This window comes from Berghia stephanieae, chromosome 2, assembly GCF_034508935.2.
Source record: "Berghia stephanieae isolate SIO BIC M18660-M18661 chromosome 2, UCSD_Bste_1.3, whole genome shotgun sequence".
NCBI lineage: Eukaryota > Metazoa > Mollusca > Gastropoda > Nudibranchia > Aeolidiidae > Berghia > Berghia stephanieae.
Genome location: NC_088361.1, coordinates 100330956 through 100353107, shown reverse-complemented (window position 1 = coordinate 100353107; position 22152 = coordinate 100330956). Strand labels below are relative to the sequence as shown.

The 22152-nt window shown below is 34.4% G+C and overlaps 1 protein-coding gene across 2 annotated transcripts in view; it reads right to left on the bottom strand.

Moving 5' to 3' along the window:
- Nucleotides 1-22152, bottom strand: part of LOC144966047 (putative amine oxidase [copper-containing]) — a 38880-nt gene that overhangs the window by 991 nt on the left and 15737 nt on the right. For both annotated transcript variants that reach the window (XM_078902052.1, XM_078902051.1), the window contains exons 4-12: nt 20893-21191; nt 19605-19758; nt 16346-16495; nt 14976-15077; nt 12451-12697; nt 10722-10903; nt 9627-9781; nt 9015-9222; nt 5908-6057 (exon numbers count right to left, since the gene is read on the bottom strand). In XM_078902052.1, the coding sequence (XP_078758178.1) occupies nt 5908-6057; nt 9015-9222; nt 9627-9781; nt 10722-10903; nt 12451-12697; nt 14976-15077; nt 16346-16495; nt 19605-19758; nt 20893-21191 (1647 nt within the window). The remainder of the gene's footprint in view (nt 1-5907; nt 6058-9014; nt 9223-9626; nt 9782-10721; nt 10904-12450; nt 12698-14975; nt 15078-16345; nt 16496-19604; nt 19759-20892; nt 21192-22152) is intronic.

Below are 22152 nucleotides of genomic sequence, written 5' to 3'. Positions count from 1 at the left end.
AATAGGGATCAGCCGTAGATTCCAAGAGCATACCACCAATGTACTTAGTTTGAGATGACCTAAGTGTCATCCGGACACAAGCACAAAATCCAACAAAGAGGAATACACTCAAATGCTTACATTATACATTAAAATAACAAATATAATAATACATGATGCAAAACAAACATAAGACAAAACTGCTTCGGTATTCGTATTGTCCAGAAATGGAACAGTTTGACATTTGAAACAAAGAATGCAAAATCTATGGATTATTTCAAGGTGTTAGTAGACAGGGAATTATATGATGGGAGCTTTATATATGACGAATAATACTTGTTTGCACTGCTGTTGACATGGCTTTCAATCTTGTATGTATATTATGCATTATTATATTATGATGGTTATCTTCTATATGCGTGTGTGTGTGTGTGTGTGTGTGTGTGTGTGTTATTGTGTGTGCTTTGCAAATCACGGTTAAAGATATATGTTTGTACACCACATATACATGAGTACATTTAATTTGAAATACTATCCTAACCACGTGTATCATTATTGTAATCTTTAATCAATAGATGTATGGCATTACTATTAATATTAAGGGCATTCAAGGGATTTTATCCTATTTAGCCCTATACCATATGTTATGTTACATAACAGAGAGATGATTAAGAAGGAAAAAAAATATCATCTCCCAAAACAATAACTATGCATTTGATTGTTTCCCTCCCAGCTAGGACTCCTGTCAGGGCCAGGACAAAATTAAGTAATCTCATTCCAAGACAAAGACAGAAAGCATGTTGGAAAACAGATATAAGGGGATAGAAGACTCAGTATGTACACCCCCCCCCCCCCTGCCCACTATGGGGGGTCAGGAACCCCACTCAGTCTTTAATGATAAAATATTAAAGGATGAGGGGGATTTGAAAAAGAAAATGATACCCCAATCGCTCTAAACTGCGTGTGAGGCATAATATATGATGAAGTAAACAAATCATTTATGTGTAAATGACATTAGGTCATTTAGAATGGATCTGCAAATAATATAATGAATACATAAAATATACAAAATAGTGTCTAAGTTCTAGAGCCGCTGAGGTTAAAAGCACCGACGAAAAAAGGAAGACAAAGGGGACTGGGTCAATAAGAAACAGAAGATTCCTGGTGGACGGGGTTCTTTCATGCCATTAACTGTTGGCGTTATTTATATGATGGTAATTACAATTTGTGGACGACCGATTTGTGATGATCGAGTTGGGAAGGCAATCAGCTTGCATTCGATGATCCAGATCTGAGCCTCGCTTCGATGTCTTGTTTTTTTTGGTGGGTTTATTATTATTATTTTTTTGTTTTATTTTTTTTTTCTCCGTTTTTTATTTTTGTCTGTTTCTTAATTTTTTTTTTTTTTAATTTTTTTTTTGTTTGTTGTTGTTTTTTTTGTTTTTTTTTTTTTGTTTTTTTGTTGTTTTTTTTTTTTGGGGGGGGGGGGTCGGTTATGTTTTGTTTGTTGTTGCTTTTATTTTTTTTAATATACAATCCTTATTCAAGAGACGGCCTCTGCTGCACGTTTTGCAGCATTACACTGTAGTTTATATAAGAATTAATTTTGAAATTTACTCCTATGTCAATGGGGAAAACAAAAAGATTAATGACTAAACAAATCCTACCGTTCCGCCTCGGTTTAATTTATGCTAAGTCATTTAATTGCGTTACAATTAATTTCTTAAAATAAAAGCATGCTAATAATCAAGATAATAATATGATACTTAATTTGATGCAACGACCCATAGCTGTGACAAATTAACCCATATAATACCTGACACAAAAAACTTAACTATTCACAAATGGCACGTACCATGGCAAACACTCCATACATTGACAAAATGCATTTTAAAATATTTAGGCCATAACGTTTTTACTACAAATAAAGACCCATCGCCTCAAAACGGTATTATCTCGGAGATAATTGGATGCTAAAAATAGAGTTAATTGTCAAAAATATGAGCGTCGGCTTACGTTATTGTTTTATTTAGAAGAATGAAAATAATATAATATTATCTTAAAACTGATTTTTTAAAAATCAAATTCATTAAAGGCCCCTTTCTGACATCTGGTTTACCCCGAAATAATATCGTTTGGAGGCGATGGGTGACAAGGTCCTCAATCACGGTTTACCTATTTACAAGTCGGGTAACCCAAAGTGCTTTGGGCTCATTGTTGTAATGAAAATACTCTCACACCACAGCAAAATATTGTTCATTACAACGATGTTAAATCAAGCCCATAATTGTATTCGGTTTTCAGACCTGCAGATACGTGCACAGCGGAATCAATGGATTAAGAATATCTTTAACTTACAACTCAAACAAGTGTCCGTTTTCATGAACATGGACTGGCGCTTAGTAATTTATTGTAGTCTAGTAAATGACCCGATTTCATGAATGTTTTATAGTCTCTGACTAGCTTGTCTGTTGCCCAGAAGGGGGAGTTTTAAGGACGGTGACTAAATCGGCTATTTTGTGCTGCTAACATCCCGCTCTCTAGTAGGCGATGGCAGGTAAGATACCAGCCTTCATACTTTTAATGCAAAGATTTCCAAAGAGGAAATTAGCAACACATCCGGTATATGTAATATTTTGTTCTGTTGCATATTTGAAGTTAATTTTGTCATGACATTGACTGTCGACTGAAAGACTACAATGATGTCCATGGTCAACTATCAATTCCATATTTAGGCCAGGGTTGCCAGTTTGGCATTTTAAATGCCAGATTCCAAAAATCTGGCATTTTTGAAAACCGTTTGGCATTAGAAAAATCATTTGGCATTTGGCATTTTCATTTGGCATTTTATTTTCTGGTATATTATACTTCAAATGACACCTTACTTAACTGTTTACGTATTTACCTTTCATGTTAATGTATTTCTTTTTCATTCTTAAAATCCAACCGTGGTGTAGTGGGTTAGCACTCCACTTAGTAGTCAGTAGGTAAAAAATTACCCCAACAGGAAATTTAGTATAATTCAAAAAAAAAAAAAAAAAAAAAAAAAAAAAGAAAGAAAAGAAAACACGCAAGCCACCAGGATATGATAGTAAATTGTCTATCAAAAGTGAGTAGTTTTCTTAGTGGGGGTGGGAGTCAACAGACTTTGGCATTTTTTTGAGTGTTTTGGCATTATTTGAGTCTTCCCCTGGCATTTTGTTGAAAAATAATCTGGCAACCCTGATTTAGGCCAATGAAAGTTTCATTGAAACCCAAGCAAATTGAACCAAAAGAAAAAAAACGACAAACAAAACATAAAGTGTGTAATGCTGAATAATATTATTTCAGTTAATCACAATGGCAAAATAACTTTTGTCGCCACTATACTTTCTAATTAAAAAAAAATAATATTATTTTGTTTGTTCTTTTGACGCAAGCCCTTCCACTTCGAGTCTCCATTCACTCGCAACTCGCGAGCCGATAAATTCGGGGGGTTTTTTAGTTTTTACTCGCAAAAATGTGTACTTTCGACGATCTGCATTTATCTTACAGCTTTTTAAAGCCAGCGGGAATAGCAACAGAACACGCGTTGCCTCTGTCATTAATAACCGATGCATTTTCCTTCTATGAATTGAAGCTCTCTCAATCTAAAAATAGCTGCTATCTTGTCGACTCTATGATGTATCCTAGTAACTAGTCTCAGACTAAGCTTGAAGTCCGATCTCCGCAAATGACTAAAAATTGACAAAACTTAGTCAGAAGGTGTCGTGATTTTAGTTTGGGACTTGCTTAGTCAGCTCACATGAAATCCGATTTTTTCAAGTCCTTATATAGTCAGAGACTAGGCGCTAGTCCGTGTTCATGAAAACGGGCCCAGGTATGATAACCCAAATGTTTTGTTGTTTTGTTTTTGGCTCATTGTGTAAAGGAAATACTCTCAAACTAAAACAAAATATTCTCCATTACAACCATGTTAAATGAGACCCATAATAAATGAGACCCATAATTACGCTTGGTTTTCAGACCTACAAAAATAAAAATGGACACCTATCTTGGGGATCTTTAATCGATAAAATATTTGAAGTGAAAAAATTTCCTGGTCAAAATGATTTTTTTTTCATCAGCGTAAGGCATTAAAAGTTGTGAGACCCAAACAAAATTAAACAAAATTAGGAATCTAATAAGGAAGGCCATAAATTATAAAATGCTCGTGTTACATATCAGTTTTTTTTTTAGAATTACGGCCAGAATTGGTTTAACGCTCGTTCAATCTAAAAGTTTTATTAAACACAGAGAGCAGTGTGATCAGATCTACTCACGGGTCGGCAAAATCAGTTGTTTTCTACCAGTGAATAATCTCAGCAAAATGAAGAACTACTTTCTCATGTGGAAGGACACAGCCTAAGTTCACCGGTAAAAAACTTCGGGTTACTTTTTTCACTGAGGTAAAATGTAAATCTACCAACTGGTAGACAATAAGATACTAATTTAGATAGAAAAGAATAGTGCATCATGATATAGAAATACGTTAAATAAATTGGATGAAAATAAATTAACAGCTCCTCTCTACAATCTATATGATATCTAGACTGAAATGAAGGACATTACGGAGGAACAGTTGCATTGTAAGAGTTCGAATTCTAGACGGTCTCTGCATATATATATATATATATATATATATAATATATATATATATATATATATATATATATATATATATATATATATATATATATATATAACCTATTTATAGCTGACATGATCTATGAATGAAAGACAATAGAGTAAATAGTTGTTTGGTTAAAAAAAGTTGTTAAAAATCTAGATTACTATATAGACCTTTCGTTTTGGGGATTACCCGATTTATCAGAGTTTAACAACAAAATATTACGAGGGTCCATGTTATACTTTGATTGTTAAAAAGGAGAAAAAAGGAACAAATTAAAAAAGAATAATTTAAAAAATTAAAAAAAAAAGAACCAACAAAAAAACAAACAAAAAAAACAAATAGAATATTTATATATATATATATATATATATATATATATATATATATATATATATATATATATATATATATATATATATATATATATATATATATATATTTTTTTTTTTTTTTTTAAAAACGTAGCAGTTTAAGAAATTTTTTTTCTCCAGCCAGAATCTTGTTTGACTGAAAATAGACTTTGGCGAGAAATGATAGCTTGACAATTCGAGAACCAAGAATGAATTTTGATACGAAATAACATAGGTGAGGTCATTGAAGGGGTATGATGATACGATTCTAGATCTCCTGCCTTTGAAGGTCGCACAGCGGCACTGGGAACTTGTTTGTGAGTTTGTTTGTTTTTAATGGTTTTTTGCCGCTTGCGACACATGGGATAGCCAAAAAATTATAGATATAATTAAAAAATCTAAGAAAAAGTATGACAAAGGGGAATAGCTCTATTGTGGAATAGTTCGATTAGGGAACAGATGTAGATTCCAAGAGCAAACCATCAATGTACTTAGTTTGAGATCACTTAAAAGTCTCATATTGACATAAACACAGGCTCCCACTAAGAGGGTTACACTCAAATATTTACAGAATATATCCAAAACAGAAAACATATCTAGCAAAGCATAACAGAGAGATGATTTACACGGGAAATATAATTATCTCCCAAACTTATACAAAACATTTGACTATATTATCCACTCAGTCAAAGACCAAGGGCCAGGAGAAAACCAAGCAATCCCACACCAAGATTTAGACAGAAAGCAACTCGGAAAACAGATATAAGGGGATAGAAGGCACGGCATGTGACCTAAACCAAACCTATCTTGCTTCTCATACCATCTACTAACATCATGGGAGGTCAAATGCCCCCCCCCCCCCCCCCCCCTAACATTCGACATTTCAAACGTATGAGATCAAGAATCGAAACACTGTTTATAACTTACATGGTCTCTAGAATGGAATGACGGGCAGGAAGGGAAATAGTTGTATGGCAGGAGGAAGAAATCGATATGAGCTCCGACGGTGGGGGTGACGGGAAGATCTTCAGTGTGAGGTATGTGATGTACGCCGCTAGTTATCCAGAATACCAAGTCCTTTCAAAGAATGGAATAAAGATAAAGATGAAAATGATTATGTGGAAGACGACAACGACAACAACAACAACAATAACAACAACGGAAATAATAATAATAATGATGATGATAATCATAATAATAATAATAATAATAATAATAATAATAATAATAATAATAATAATAATAATAATAATAATTATAATAATAATAATTAATGGTAACGATAATAACAATAATAATAATGATGATGATGATGATGATGATGATGATGATGATGATGATGATGATGATGATGATGATAATGATAATAATAATGATAATGATAATGATAGTGATAGTGATAGTGATAGTGATAGTGATAATGATAATAATGATAATAATAATAATAATAATAATAATAATAATAATAATAATAATAATAATAATAATAATAATAATAATAATAATAATAATAATGCTGAAAACTTGTATAGCGCTATAACTCCGAGATACCTGACTCTAAGCGCTTAAATTACAAATTTACTTTGGCTGAAACATAATCATTCACACACACAAGCACACACACATACACACACACACACACACACACACACACACAAACAAACAACACACAACACAAACCAAACCTATCTTGCTTCTCATACCATCTACTAAAATCGAAACAGATATGTATTAAGCGAACGTTTAAAAATAGAATGGATTCACAGAATGGAATAATGATAAAGATAAAATGGATTATGTGGACGACGACGACAACAACAACAATAACAACAACAACGGCAAAATAATAATAATAATAATAATAATAATAATAATAATAATAATAATAATAAGAGAATAAGAATAATAATAATAATAATAATAATAATAATAATAATAATAATAATAATAATAATAATAATATAATAATAATATGATGATGATGATGATGATGATGATGATGATGATGATGATGATGACGATGACGATGACGATGACGATGACGATGACGATGATGATGATGATGATGATGATGATGATGATGATGATGATGATGATGATGATGATGATGATGATGATGATGATGATGATGATGATGATGATGAAGAAGAAGAAGAAGAAGATGATGATGATGATGATGATGATGATGATGATGATGATGATGATGATGATGATGATGATGATGATGATGATGATGATGATGATGATGATGATGATGATAATAATAATAATAATAATAATAATAATAATGCAGTTATGGCTAGACCAAGTAAATAACACAGGCTTTACTGTCGATAGTATAGGTTTAAGTAAATTATCAGTTTAAGCCGCTTGACAAATCGTAGTGAGAAGTAATCACCCAATCAGCAGGCAAAAATCAATAGAAGGAACGAAATTGACGTCACTCAGCTCTTTGACATTGCTTTTAGCCAGCCATTTTTGTGATTAGATCTTACTAAATTCTATCAGACTATAGATAGTTCGAAGTTGACGTCACTCAGGACTTTGTTGTTGTTTTTTGCCATCCGCGTTTATGAGCAATTCTGACTAAATTGCATTAACCAGACTATAAACGATCATTGTTACATACAGTGTTGTGTGTTGGTCCGTTGTACTTCCCGATGGCAAAGTTGTGAACTCCTTAGCCAAGCGCATACTATCTATAAACGTTCAAGGTTACATAGTTTTGTGTGTTTGTATATTATATCCGTCTGGCGGATGTTGTGAATATTTTAGCTGAACGCACAGCACAACCTCAATAACAGAGTGGAGAAAGACGTCATAATTATTCATACTATTGTTTGTAAACAACCAACTCTGTTTGGGGGGGGGGGGGGGGGGTGTCACAATTTCTGTTTTATTCGTCAAAAATCTACTGCTTTATTCAAGATCGCTATGTGGACAACTACCATTAAAGATACAAGGAATTTGAAGAATGGAAGGAACGAAGTTGACGTCACTCAACTCTTTGTTGAACAAACTAATATAAAAACAGTTTCTTCCCAAGAACCATCAAGGAATGGAACACTCTCCCACCAGAAATCCGAGATATTACCAACAACAACAAATTTGATCAACTACTAAACATTTATCTTTCAACGCAATAACACAATAATGGAGAAAGTCACCACATAAATGTATAAAATCTGCAGTGATGGGTATTTTTTTTTTTTTGTTTGTTTGTTGCTTTAGGTCTCTTCCAACACAATTGAGGTTATATGAGAGACCGCTAAAACAAAAAAACAAGCAATCTAACAAAAATAGTACAAATGTAAATCAAAATCATAACCTAAAGATATCATAAGCTAAATTATAAATAACCAAGAACAAACAGGCAGAAGATTTACAGAAAAAAAAATATCCCCTGTCAAAAATACAATCACAAACCAAAGAAGCAGGATAGGCAAGCAAAGAGAAGAAGAAACGACATCACTATCGGATCGTACACCCATGCGAACATCATAGGTATATGATTCAAGGGTGATGCTCCCATCCAACCACCCGCGTGATGGGTATTTCGCCTTTTGCAGATAAATACATACGTTGAACTTGAACTTGAACTTGTTATTGTTTTCAAAAAGCCATTTTAATGATCAATTCTCACTAAATTTATGGCTAACCCGGTTAGCTAAAGAATATCTGGTAGGGAGGGCATCAACCACTCTTTGTTGACAAAATTTCGGGAACACAATGGCCAAGGGTGTAACTTAACAGGGTGCAGCGTGGCTCAGCGGTACGGTCTTTGCTTTGTACCCAAAAGGTACTAAGTTCGATTACCCGGTGCGCTGTGTTGCCTTAAGCAAGTCACCTCGCCCTAGCTCAATTTGCGGCGCCGGTCGGATATGATGTACCAACCCATAAAACCATGTGTAATCTTGATCGTATATAGTCTGATATATTTTAGTGAGAACAAATCACCAAAATGTCTGCCTAAAAACGATAACAAAGAGTTGAACGACGTCAGTTTCGTTCATTCTATGGTAAAAGCCACTTACCTCATCGACAATGTCTTCATTGTCTTCATAAAACCGGGTGAAATTAGTGACAGGTTTGCGACTGTCAAATAGGGCGTAGGGAGATCCAGCAACCGCCTCGTCATCCTTCTGTTTTGTCACCACCAGCTGATGTCTTGCCCATGAAAAGCTTATTTCGTTATCCTTGTTCTCCTCTGCCAGAAACTTGCTCATTCCGTTCATATGAATCCTAGAATACAGTCCTCAACGGTAATCATTTATGTGTGTGGGTGTGTGTGGGGGGAGGGGGGGAGGGAGGGGGCGTGGGTGTGTGTGCGCGTGTGTGTATGTATGTTTGTGAGGGGGTATGAACAGAAGAATAAAATTTAGAAATAAGTAACTCAAGTTTATAAATAAAACCGAAAACTGTTTGGCATTTCTTCTTCTTCTTCTTCTTCTTCTTCTTCTTCTTCTTCTTCTTCTTCTTCTTCTTCTTCTTCTTCTTCTTCTTCTTCTTCGAAGGAGGAGGAGGAGGAGGAGGAGGAGGAGGAGGAGGAGGAGGAGGAGGAGGAAGAGGAGGAGGAGAAGAAGAAGAAAAGGAAAAAGATGATGGTGATGATGATGACGAGATCTTTTAACAAATTGATACAGTACCTGTAAGCTTTCGGTTGATTAAGGTCAGTTTTCTTGTCAGAGTTGTGAACTATATGATATTTTGGCTTGTCAAAGTCAAATTTATACAAGGCCTCTTTCTCGCTGGTCTTCAGGCTGCGGTCAAATCGCATTTGGTTGTACTCTTGATTGGGAGGCTGGAATACAACAAATTACATTAGACGATGATGATGATCATGATGACGATGACGACGATTACGATGATGATGATGATGATGATGATGATGATGATGATGATGATGATGATGATGATGATGATGATGATGATGATGACTGTTACAATGCGTATGGTTTATCACTTACCAAACTGAAAAAGAATGGCTTTTCAGGGAAGCTAAAGAACTAACTATATTCCCCTTTTATCAAAAAGAATAATATAGATGGAGTTTTACTTACATCATGTTAAAGTTCTTAGATTGATTTCCGAAGCCGAGCATGGCGGAGAGAGAATAAAGCGGTTTACATTTTATCAAATTGTGAAGGAAAACTTTATAACAGGAGGAAATATCCGGACGATAAAACAGCATATACTGGAAGAAGTTAGTATTACAAGAGAGCATAAAAATTATTCATTATTACCAAGGGCAAAATAGGCACTTGGGCAAAAATAGACACTTGGGTTGTTTTTTGTTTGTTTTTTTTTCCTAAATCTTTTAATAACTGGAATTGGCGTTTCAAACTCGGCGTATAGAGAGAGGCACGGGATCATTTTGATTGCAACACAGAAATGTCTCAACTTGATCTTATTTCGATCATACGGGGTTTAGTCATTGCATGACATTATTGCCAGGTTGTTTCGTGTGTAAATCAAATGCTCTAGATGTTGAGCTACACGAAAAATCCACAGAATGGGATAAGCTGATATCACAAGATGAGCATAAAACGTCGCTTTTTTAGTGTAGTAATAGATCGTGCAAACATGAGCGCCAACATAAGAAAGGGAAAAAGCAATCTACTGCATTGTCACAACTTCTGCACCACAAGCACCTTGGCCTGAAAAGGCATTTATTATTATCAATTGTGCCCAGAATGTTCCTCTAACATCTTGCAATTTATAAATCTATGGGTAATACTTACCTCCTTAAGAATAACTTTCTCTGGTTTAATATCCAAAGTCTCATATCTATTAGACGTTCCAGAAATGTCCAAATCAACTTTAAAATGGAAGAGATGATGATGAATTGGAGCCAAAAAATCTTTGTGGGTTTCCCATCCATAAGGTCTTTCCAGTGGATTGTAGAATGAGGGAATGATATAACCTGTAGACAATATTGGAATTTGTGGGAAAGAAAAGTAGTCCTTCAGAGTCATGAGGCCAACGGAGCCGTAGTTTATACCGGTTTTTATAGCGTGGAACGGACAATAATAGCAATTTCTTGCTACCCTTTTGATAGAACACTAGTTTATCACAAAGTACTTTCTGCGAGATGAAACAGATCCAGCTACCCAATCACTGCCGGGTGGACAGGAGAAGAGGGTCAGAAAAAATCTCGACTTCATCCGGGATCGATCACACTCCCTTTGCTGTGTTCTATCAACTGAGCTAACGGGATTCCCGATGGAATTGAAATTTTTGACCTATCATCTATAAAGACCGGAAGAAGATTTTTTTTTTCAAGTGATATTAAACAGTTTACTGCCGTACTCTGGAAAAACTCGTATTTAAAAATTTGGCCAGAAAACTCGTCCTTCAAATATCGATCGAATTAAATGACCATCATCTCGACAAAAACTCTCAAACCCGTGACTTTGCAATCAACATTTGAAGGACGAGTTTTTTTTTTGATATGAGTTATTCTAGAGTACGGCAATTAATGAATAAAGTTAGAATTATAAAGACCAGAAATGAGAGATTTTATTATTTTTTTCTATGTAAGAAACTTCATATATTGCCTAAATAAAGCAAACTCAACGAACGGTAATAAACAAAATTGAAATTTGGTTTTTTGTTTTTTTGCTGGTTTTTTGTTTTTTTTGTGTTTTTTTGGTGTGTGTTATTTTGGGGTTATTGTTTTTGTTTGGCCTTTTGTCGACATGGACTATTGGTCAAAAATGAGTTTTGATTATAAAAAACAAAAAACAAAAAGAAATTTGAAAAGAATATTCTCGAATTGAAACGTCATAACATAAAGTCACCCAACTCATAAATAAATTTTATAGCAAATCTTTGATATTATAGTAGGACAAAAAAATCCAAACAGACAGACAGACACACACACACACACACACACACACACACACACACACACACACACACGCATACAAATCTTAAATAGCAGTAACCTGTTGTAAGGTGTTTTACTATGGCTGTAAAGTATCCTCAGTGGTCCGGTTGTACGACGAATATCTTGTAACAAATACAAGCTCTGCTAAGAGTTGTCATTGACAGGATGGGGCAAAACATTTGACATCGGCGCTGTATTCTTGAATAAGGCACTTAACACACATTATACCCTTCTACTTAGTTATGAACGAGTACCTAGCTGGATACACTGATGAAAATTGTAAGTGTGCTAAAACAAAAATAATATGGGACTTGTATGAAATGTAAATGTGTCGACATCTGATCTGCTGTGGGGAAATAATAAAGCATTGTAGGCGCAATGGGCATGGTGAAACCGTAGAAATGCGCCATATAAAAGTGGATATGTATGAGATGAGAGAGAATGCATCACTTCCATGGATGTCACAAAAGCGCGCAACAAATTGAATCGTGTGACACAAGCCATAAACCATTTTGTCAAATATTCATACTTTGAAGACAAATAAATAGATAAATTCATAAAGAAAATAAGCTTATCCTTACCTGTACTCATAATTCTTGTCTGCACGGCGCCACTTTGGTAGAATATAAAGTCGATTACGTAGTCATAATTGATGACAGTTAGAATGGACCTGAGGATGAGAGCCGAGTCCAACATTCCTCCGTAGAAGTGTCCTTCATATTCAGACGGGGACAAATGTCGACGGAGAGGGTGGCCCATGTTGTTTTCAAACAGACAAAAGCCTCTCTTGTACACATTTGGCTCGGATTCTGTCTGGCTGGGAAATGTCTAATGGGGAGGGGAGAAGGGGGGAGGGGGGGGGGGAATATAACCTTATAATAACATGTGAACCACCGTGTCCATCTGGTAATATGTCGGAGAATATGAGGTAAAGTCAAAATAGGCAGTTTTAAAGTTGAAGACACGAAACTCATTCTTGTCAAAGAAGGCATTTGTTTTAACTAAACTTTTATAAGCCAGCCTTAAAATCCAGGTAATAATTAGAATTACCCTTATAAATACAATTTATTAGAGATAACAGGTCAAATATAGTATTAGATATGGTTTATTTCTATGGTGCATCATGACTATCATATCCTAAGAAACGCAATATTTTGTTTTCCCATTTTGGCTAACAACAACAACAACAACAATAATAATAATAATAATAATAATAATAATAATAATAATAATAATAATAATAATAATAATAATAATAATAATAATAATAATAATAATAATAATAATAATAAATAATAATGATAATGAAAATGAAAATGATGATAATAATAATAATAATAATAATAATAATAATAATAATAATAATAATAATAATAATAATAATAATAATAATAATAATAATAATGATATTAATAATAATATCAAAATGAGATCAGTAGTTATGTGTAGGGTTCGTTAATTGAAACCCTTTCAATATCATGTCTCTGCTCGGAAAAGAATACCAGACTTTTGCAACCAGTCAAAGTTTTGCTCCTATGTATTTGCAGATCTGTTTACCCACTAATCAAGTGATGCTTTAGTACTCCCAAAGAATAACCAAGAAACCATCCATAAATTAATCATGCAAAAGCTATCCTTACCGCTGCAACCAGACAAATGAATGCCAGCCACTAATCTGATTGCCAGCACATTGTATCATGGTCACCTCTATGAATATGATAAGGAACAAATAACCATGAATAGGGTGGCAAAGAATGAGAGAGGCTGAAAGATTAACTTACACATAGCCTAATTTTAATTAATTTTTTAAAATTACTATTATACATTTGTTTAATTGTGCGTTAATGTGTTATTCTGTGAGGCTGTTCTATTGATTTTTAAAAGTATTTTTGATTTAAGGGGGGGACTAATTATTTATATTATGAACCTAATCTTCCCCTGTCTACTTGCCGTTGCTACCACTACTACATATTTCTTTATAATTAAAACTTTATTACTATCTGTTGAGTTGCCAGGAGCTTAACCAATCCATAACATGGTGAAAGAGGCACCGGGCAACTTCTATGTCTGGGGGAAAATTACTTTATTCTATTTGTCCTTATCTGCTTGCCAGATCGCGACACTGTTTACAAAGTATCTGCTGTTTTAAATTGTTTAAAAGCTGTTATCTTGTGAAATCATTTTGTAATTACTTTGATTTCAATTCTTTTACTCTCGAAAACATGTCGAAACTGAGCTTCAAAAAGAGAGCCCATCCACTTGGTCACATTCCTGCGGGAGCTGAGGTTGAGAGATTTTAATTTTAGAGTTTCCTGCTAATCTATTATCGCAAACTTCAACAAAGATAGGGCATGTGAAGGACCAAAGACGGTTAACCTCCGAGTAACTTTCGCCAATGATGATCGAACATTTTCTCGAATCATAACCAACCCCTCGCTTATGCCTAAACAAAGCAGTGGAAAACATTTCAAGTTGGACAATGTTAGGAAGACTGCTGGACTCAGAGCGAGAAGGCCTTCTGTACAACTTCAACTGAGAACAGTACCTTGGTGCTCTAGTGGCCAGCTGTAAATCCAGACCCCAATCTTAATGAGTACCTCTGAGGAACATCGTGGAAGCAGAATGGAATGTGTGACAGTAACTAACATAACCCCTTGGTGAACTCTATAGGGAGACTTATCCAAGAAATGATAGGAAATCGTGGTGGTTACACGAAGTACTGACTCAAATTTTCCTTTTTTTAAAAAGCAGAATAACCCAACTTGTGTTCTTTGGGCCGTAGTTACTTTTAGGCTTATGCATGTATGTTGATGAAATTTGGCCCACATATATTAAAAATATTGCTCATTTGTGTTAATTAACTTATGTTTATTTTTGCCTTTTAAAACTCAAATTACTTGCCCCAAAACAAGTGTTAAGTTATTTTTGCACATCTGCGAGATAACCCAAATGAAAAAAAAAAAAACCCCGACTGATTGGAAGGTTTTAAATTTTCTTATAGATCGAATACTTTTGAAACTAATAGGTCTTGTCATATTTTGATCGGTCGATATCGTAAGCACTCATTTTAAGATTAAGGGCAGATTTCTCGGTAAACACAACTTGCCTGGCTAATGAATGTGGCGGTTTCAGGACAATCAGCCCCAGGGACAAGGGATCTTGACATCATTCCCAGCAAGGCCCCGCTGTCTGAGTAGTCACACATTTGCTGAAAGAATTAATTTTAAAAAGATAGGATGGGAACCCTTAGGGAACGTTCAGTATCATATTCTACCTCCTCCTCCCCCTCCCCCCCCCCCTCCTCTTCCTCCTTCCTCCTCCCCCCCCCCCCCCCCCCTCCTCTTCCTCCTTCCTCCTCCTCCTCCTCCTCCTCCTCCTTCTTCTTCTTCTTCTTCTTCTTCTTCTTCTTCTTCTTCTTCTTCTTCTTCTTTCTTCTTCTTCTTCTTCTTCTTCTTCTTCTTCTTCTTTCTTCTTCTCCATCATCATCATCATCATCATCATCATCTTATTCTTGAAGCACACAATAATGAAAAAATTATATAACAAATAAAAGATGCATTGATATAACACATTAAATACGTTAGATAAATTTACATGTTTGCTCTTTACTTTACCCTAGGATATCAGATGACCTCAAACGCGGTCATGAATGTATAAGCTACATCAAGGAGGTCAGCATAGATAACAGCTCATAGCCCTCCTTGCAAAAATCGTTCCGGTTTATGTGATATCTCTATTATTGTGGCCTGCGAGGACCTAATTATAAGTCGCTAGTTTTCAAGATATTTACGACTCGACTCACCACCTGAAAACGGTATTATATTGTGGTGATTTATTTTCTATGAATTGATTTTATCATTAAAACACGAAATTTGAATAAAGATTATATGCTTTATTGGGGACAATAGGTATCATTTGTTAAAGTGCCGTGACGAATACTAAAATCCCATGTATATAAGTCAGAGTAACTTTGAAAAAAAAAAATAAAATAAAAAATAATAATAAAAATAAAATAGAATAAAATAAAATTTAAAAATAAATAAATAAATAAAAAATATATACTCTCTCTCTTTCTCTCTCTCTCTCTCTCTCTCTCTCTCTCTCTCTCTCTCTCTCTCTCTCTCTCTCTCTCTCTCTCTCTCTCTCTCTCTCCTCTCTCTCTCTCTCTCTCTCTCTCCTCTCTCTTTCTAATTATATATAATAATGTGTATATATATATATATATATATATATATATATATATATATATATATATATATATATATATATATATATATACATATATATATATATATTTGATATGCTCATCTTTCTACTTATTTATCAATCCACCTGTATACCTATATATCCATCTATCTTTCCATTTGTTTATCTGTATCTGTTCGGCTATTGTATAATTTACGATTAAAACATTAGATGGCCCGATTTCACCATTCCACCGCCAGGTTAATCATTGTTAAGTAAGTGTGCAGTTACCTGTACTGGATTGAAAGCAGAATACAACACAGCCATATCTGACATGCTTATTTCATAGGCAATCCTATCTCCTTGGTAACGGATGTTGTTTATCACTGGACCGGAAAGAGGAGACATGCGGAAGTTGAACTTCCAACCCAAATAGTCAACCTGTTGATTGTATTTAAAAACAATATCATGAAACGTGTTATGTTTTAGAACTTACACAGCGATTGCTAAACTTTTAGATCAAATAAGTGCGGATATTTGGGAAGAGTTGTTTTTTTTAACAACTTAACATCAAGTTTATCATCTGGTGCTCGTTTGTAGACGGACAAAGAGGCAAAGAAAGACCTTGGTTGGGCGAAAGGGGGGGGGGGTGAGTTTAAAGGGAAAAAATAGTCTTAGATTCCAGTAGCAGTGCGACTTTACTGTATGATGGAATAAAACTCATCTTTCAAATTGTAGACGTCTATGTCAAATGTTCAGAGTCCAGCTTTGTGTGGCGCAATAATTTTGAACTGTCAAATTCTGGTTTTATATTTCTATTCTATAGTTTGAGGTCATTTCAGCGTCAGTAAAAAGGAAGAAAACGGGAGAATCAGAAAATTCTAGATAAATTATAGATTTACGATTAAAAGCACTCAAGAAAAGTAAGACTGGTTAAAAGAGGGAACAGAAGTAGATTCCAAGAGCAAACTATGGATATATTTATGTTGAGATCACCTAAAAGTCACATGCAGGTCATGCCGAAGTATAGGGTCCCTCGAAAAGGAACACACTCAATTATTTAAACAACATTGAATAATATATAATTTAAAAAGACATCGTCACCTATGCATTCCAAGAAGGAATATAGATAACTCATCAAACAAGATGTCTGGTGTCAACAGGAATCACCCATATTGTCCAATTGAGCAAATTGGGGGTTAATAATCTTGCTCAAGGAAAAAAACGAAAGTGCCTGAAGCAGGGCTCGAACCCAGGTCCTTCCGGGTCACGGTGCAATGCCTTAACCACTCGGCCACTTCGCCCCCCCACCCCCCCCCCCCCCCCCCCGCCCCCATATATATAATATATTCTTAAAACCATCAGTCATAACAGAGATGATTTACAAGGGGAAAAATATCCCTTTCCCAATTCGCCATATATAAATGTATAAATCCTATATAAATTTATAGACTATGGTAATCAGAAGCTCATTAAATCTTTCATAATATTTTGTCCACAAAAAGTAACACAATGTTGTTTTCGGAACCATTCTTCTTGTTTTATGTGCACCATTCACCAACCAACATTTTTATAAACCTTTCAATTTGGGGAAAAATCCGATTGTACTGAAACATATAAGCAAAAATATAATTAGCATCAATCCATAGTGTGCTTGGTCAAAAAACTGTTAAGAGTTCAGGATATCTTTATTTAAACAGGTTTTACTAAAAATAGATTATGACGCTTATAGATAGCTTGACCACAATAATAATTCTTAATAATTCTATAATGTCAAATCGTCGAGAACTAATTATAACGAGAAACATTTTAAATGGAATAGATTTTGACAAGAAATTATATAAGTGAGTGATGAGAGCGGTATAATAAGAGTATTCTGGAACTCACTGTGTTCTGAATTTCAACCTGTTCCCAACTTTTTCGAATTTCTAAACCTAAAAGTTCATATTGGACACAACACTCGACCATTTTTTTAACATCAAAATCAATAAAATGGCTCTTGATTTTGGTCTCTGGGTGTGTAATGCAATTAACACACAGATGCTTAAATTGTCACGTATTATACCTCATCAACAAAGCTAATAATGGCCATTCAGAAGCAGGACAAAAGCATGAGTTAAATGCCTCTTTGAAGTCATGTATCACAACATGTCACCTTAATTCATTTTTGCCACATGGTGTTCGAATTTTTAACGCGCAACTTTGATTTAAATTAAATACTATTTTTTAAATATGCACACACAACTTCGGATAAGAGGCCAGAGTCTATGGTCTATCTCAATATATCAAATTAATATATAAAGTGTCGCTATTGGTTCTTGGTTGTATATTTTTACATTTTTTGTGCCTTTGCATTTATATATGTATACATTGTCGCCATAGATTCACAACTTTGTGTTTATACATTTTTATGCATGCCACCTCTGTAAACGAATTTCCATTTTTTTTTTGGGATGAATAAAGTATATATTATTATTATTATTATTATTATTATTATTATTATTATTATTATTATTATTATTATTATTATTATTATTATTATTATATTATTATTACTATTATTATTATTATTATTATTATTATTATTATTATTATTATTATTATCATTATCATTATTATTATTATTATTATTATTATTATTATTATTATTATTATTATTATTATTATTATTATTATTATTATTATTATGTAGATCACTACCAAGCTGGAAGCTCTATCTGCAATGCTCTGATAAATAAAAATTCAAATGCTGCTCGATCAAAATGACATTCAGCTTTTCAAAATTCTAACCCCACTTCTTTAGAGGTCACGGGCGTAATGTTTTGACAAGATGAAGGGCCTTTTGGCAACACGAATGAGTTTTCAACTTGAAAGAAATGTGTTTAGTCAGATTTCGACCAAGGTGACAACTTCATGCTAACAGAAAACTTGTGTCCGGGTCGTAGTCGTCGTCTCCTATCCTCCTCCTCCTCCTCCTCCTCCTCCTCCTCCTCCTCCTCCTCCTCCTCCTCCTCCTCCTCCACCACCACCTCCTTCTTCTTCATCACGTCCATCTTCATCATCATCTTATTATTATTATTATTATTATTATTATTATTATTATTATTATTATTATTATTATTATTGTTATTGTTATTGTTATTATTATTATTATTATTATTATTATTATTATTATTATTATTATTATTATTATTATTATTATTATTATTATTATTATTATTATTATTATTATTCTATAAATCAGAGACATAAAAATCATGACATCTATCTAATACCTTACCTTACCGGAGTTCCGTCTCCCTACAGACGTTGAACTTTCATGGACGCCATATCTAATAGAATCTATAATACTATTTTGTGCGTCTCAATAATCCTCAGAAGTTAGATACCAAAAGGTCCACAAACATTAATAGGCAATGTAAATAATAGTAAGAGTCACAGACTTCCTAATATAAAACTCTTGATTAATCATTGAATAGACGACTCAAATAGCAGAGGGGAAATAAGCAGTAAATATTATCTGTGTCAAGTTAGAAGCATAATATCATACCTCTCTGTTTTTTACAGAATATCTCTTCCCATCGGGTTCCACCAGAGCAGGAGGTCGCTGTGGGGTTTCTGGCAAAGGGTCTCCACGACGATACAGAGATGAAAATGAATCTTTCGGGTCAATTGCAGGTGGTTGTGACTTGACTTTTTGTATTCTGGCAAAAAAAGTTATTGCAAATGTGTAAATTGTGGTAAAAAAGTTATTGCAAATGTGTAAATTCTGGCAAAAAGTTATTGCAATTCTATAACTCAACATTATAAAGTATAAACAATAAACTTTCTTCAAATTACAATACGGCCTAGTGAGACTAATAGAACCTCGTAGAAATAAGTCAATTCAAACAAAAAAAGAAGATAAATGTATAAATACAAGTATATAACAAAATGTCTATCTCTTCATCGTGCTCAAAACGCAACATAATGCTTCCTTTACTCTCCCTGATAGTAATTTGATCAAAACTTCAATTTCATACAATACGTCACCTACAATGTTTATTAAGACAAGGCAATGGCACAATATTCATCACTGTATGGCCACGTAACTTATACACAATTGTGTCGATTGGAATAGTGTGTAGAAAATGCCTTATGTCAGAAAACAAAACACTCGTGCCGAGAGTACTACAATCTTTGTTAATTGTTTCGTGAATTCCGCTCAACTTTGTTGGGTTTTCCAGGACGAGATACTGTGTTGTTAGGCCATAGGAGAAAGGATGGGTCAACTGATTACTAAAAATTCAAGTATCATAACGACAAGCTGCTCCATCTTTACATTTTTATGAATTGTGTATATATTTGAACTACCAGATGCAGCATTACAATTCATGTACATTAAAAAATAAACAACAAGAAAAGATAATCGCAATGGTGCCTCATCTCATCAAGGTGGCAATGTTCGAATGAAAGAGATGTAGAATTTGAGTTTAAAGTCAATAATATGATCAGAATTTAGAAGTTAGCTTTTGTAGTTTCAGAAACGAATATCACCTCTCCTCATCGAAGGCATTTATTTCAACTCAAATTTTTATTATGATTGAATAGTGAAGTGAATAATTGTTGAAGATTCGCTCCAACCCAACGGGCACTTATTTATAGGTCTGATAACCCAATTTGTCATGGTCTCATTGTTGTAAAGCAACACAAAATATTGTCCATTACGACAATGCTAAAACAAACCCATAATGCGTTCGGTTATCGGAACTTCTAATGTGTGCACATTGCTCCGACATGATACCGTTTAGAGACATTTGATCACAAACTATCACTGAAGCTTGTCTTATTACTTTTACCTGTTTTGGGCGTACTGCTGAACAAAGTCATCAACGCTCTTAAAAAATTGACCATGGTACCAAATCTTTGAGATAAAATGTTGTTTTGGATCAACACTGTCAAAATTGGCCAGCATGCCGAAGTCAATAGCGTTGAGTACATAATAATCCCTGTTATACCGTCCACCAAGCCACATCCTTCTACTTGTGACATCACCGGAGATATTCGTGCCCATGGGCGCAGGGTAGAATTTCAGACATTCTCTTGCTTCGCAGTTGGTCAAGGATGCTCCGAAGCTCTCACGAAGGATATGCCCAATCTAAAAGATTTAGAAACATATGCAATAAACGATAAATATCAAAATCCTTTTGGCCCGAATGACTGGTGGTAGTTTAAGATACTGATGACCGAATTAACTATTAATAATATATATATCAACATAATAATAAATAATATAACTTTATTGTTCTGAAAATAGTGGCAATTTGTCATTTGGTTAGACATAACAATACAATATATTGACTTAGACACACTCACACATATGCACACTTGTAACAACGTAGCATCGTCATCATCATCATCGCCACAAGAACCTTCCTAATATTTCCGTTACAATCCTCCACCTTCACTATTCCCCTCATCATACTCCATATTATATTATTTTCCTGTAGCAAGCTATGAGAGGGAACGCTTGTGGTCCTTCCTTCTCTCTCTCTCTCTCTCTCTCTCTCTCTCTCTCTCTCTCTCTCTCTCTCTCTCTCTCTCTCTCTCTCTCTCTCTCACTCTCTCTCTCTCGCGATTATCTATGAAGCACAATATCCGCTAAACGTGCTCAAAGCGCTTTACAATGGGTTCCTAGCCAACAGCAATACCATTAAGCGATATTACATTTTTTTTTCCCGATGGAGACAACGCCGTTACCTCATTTTAAACTCATTTTCCACCTGATTAGGGTGAGAGAATGTGAATAAAGAGCCTTTGTGAGAGAATGTGAATAAAGAGCCTTTTTCAAGGACTAAACTATGGACCTCTCAGAGCCCTTCTCAAACCCCGGACCTTCCGATCCGAAGGAGAGTATCATACGACAGAGTACATACCCGCTCATACAAATGTAAGTGGAGGTCAGTTTCAATTGTTCACTCGTGATATAAATTGTGCCATTTGTATTAGTATATATAGACGAAAGATAGAAAGATACATTTAATGACCATAGCAGATCCCCATGGATTTCAAGTACCAGTAGATTTGTTAACCTATTGAAGATAATCTGTCCGAAAATG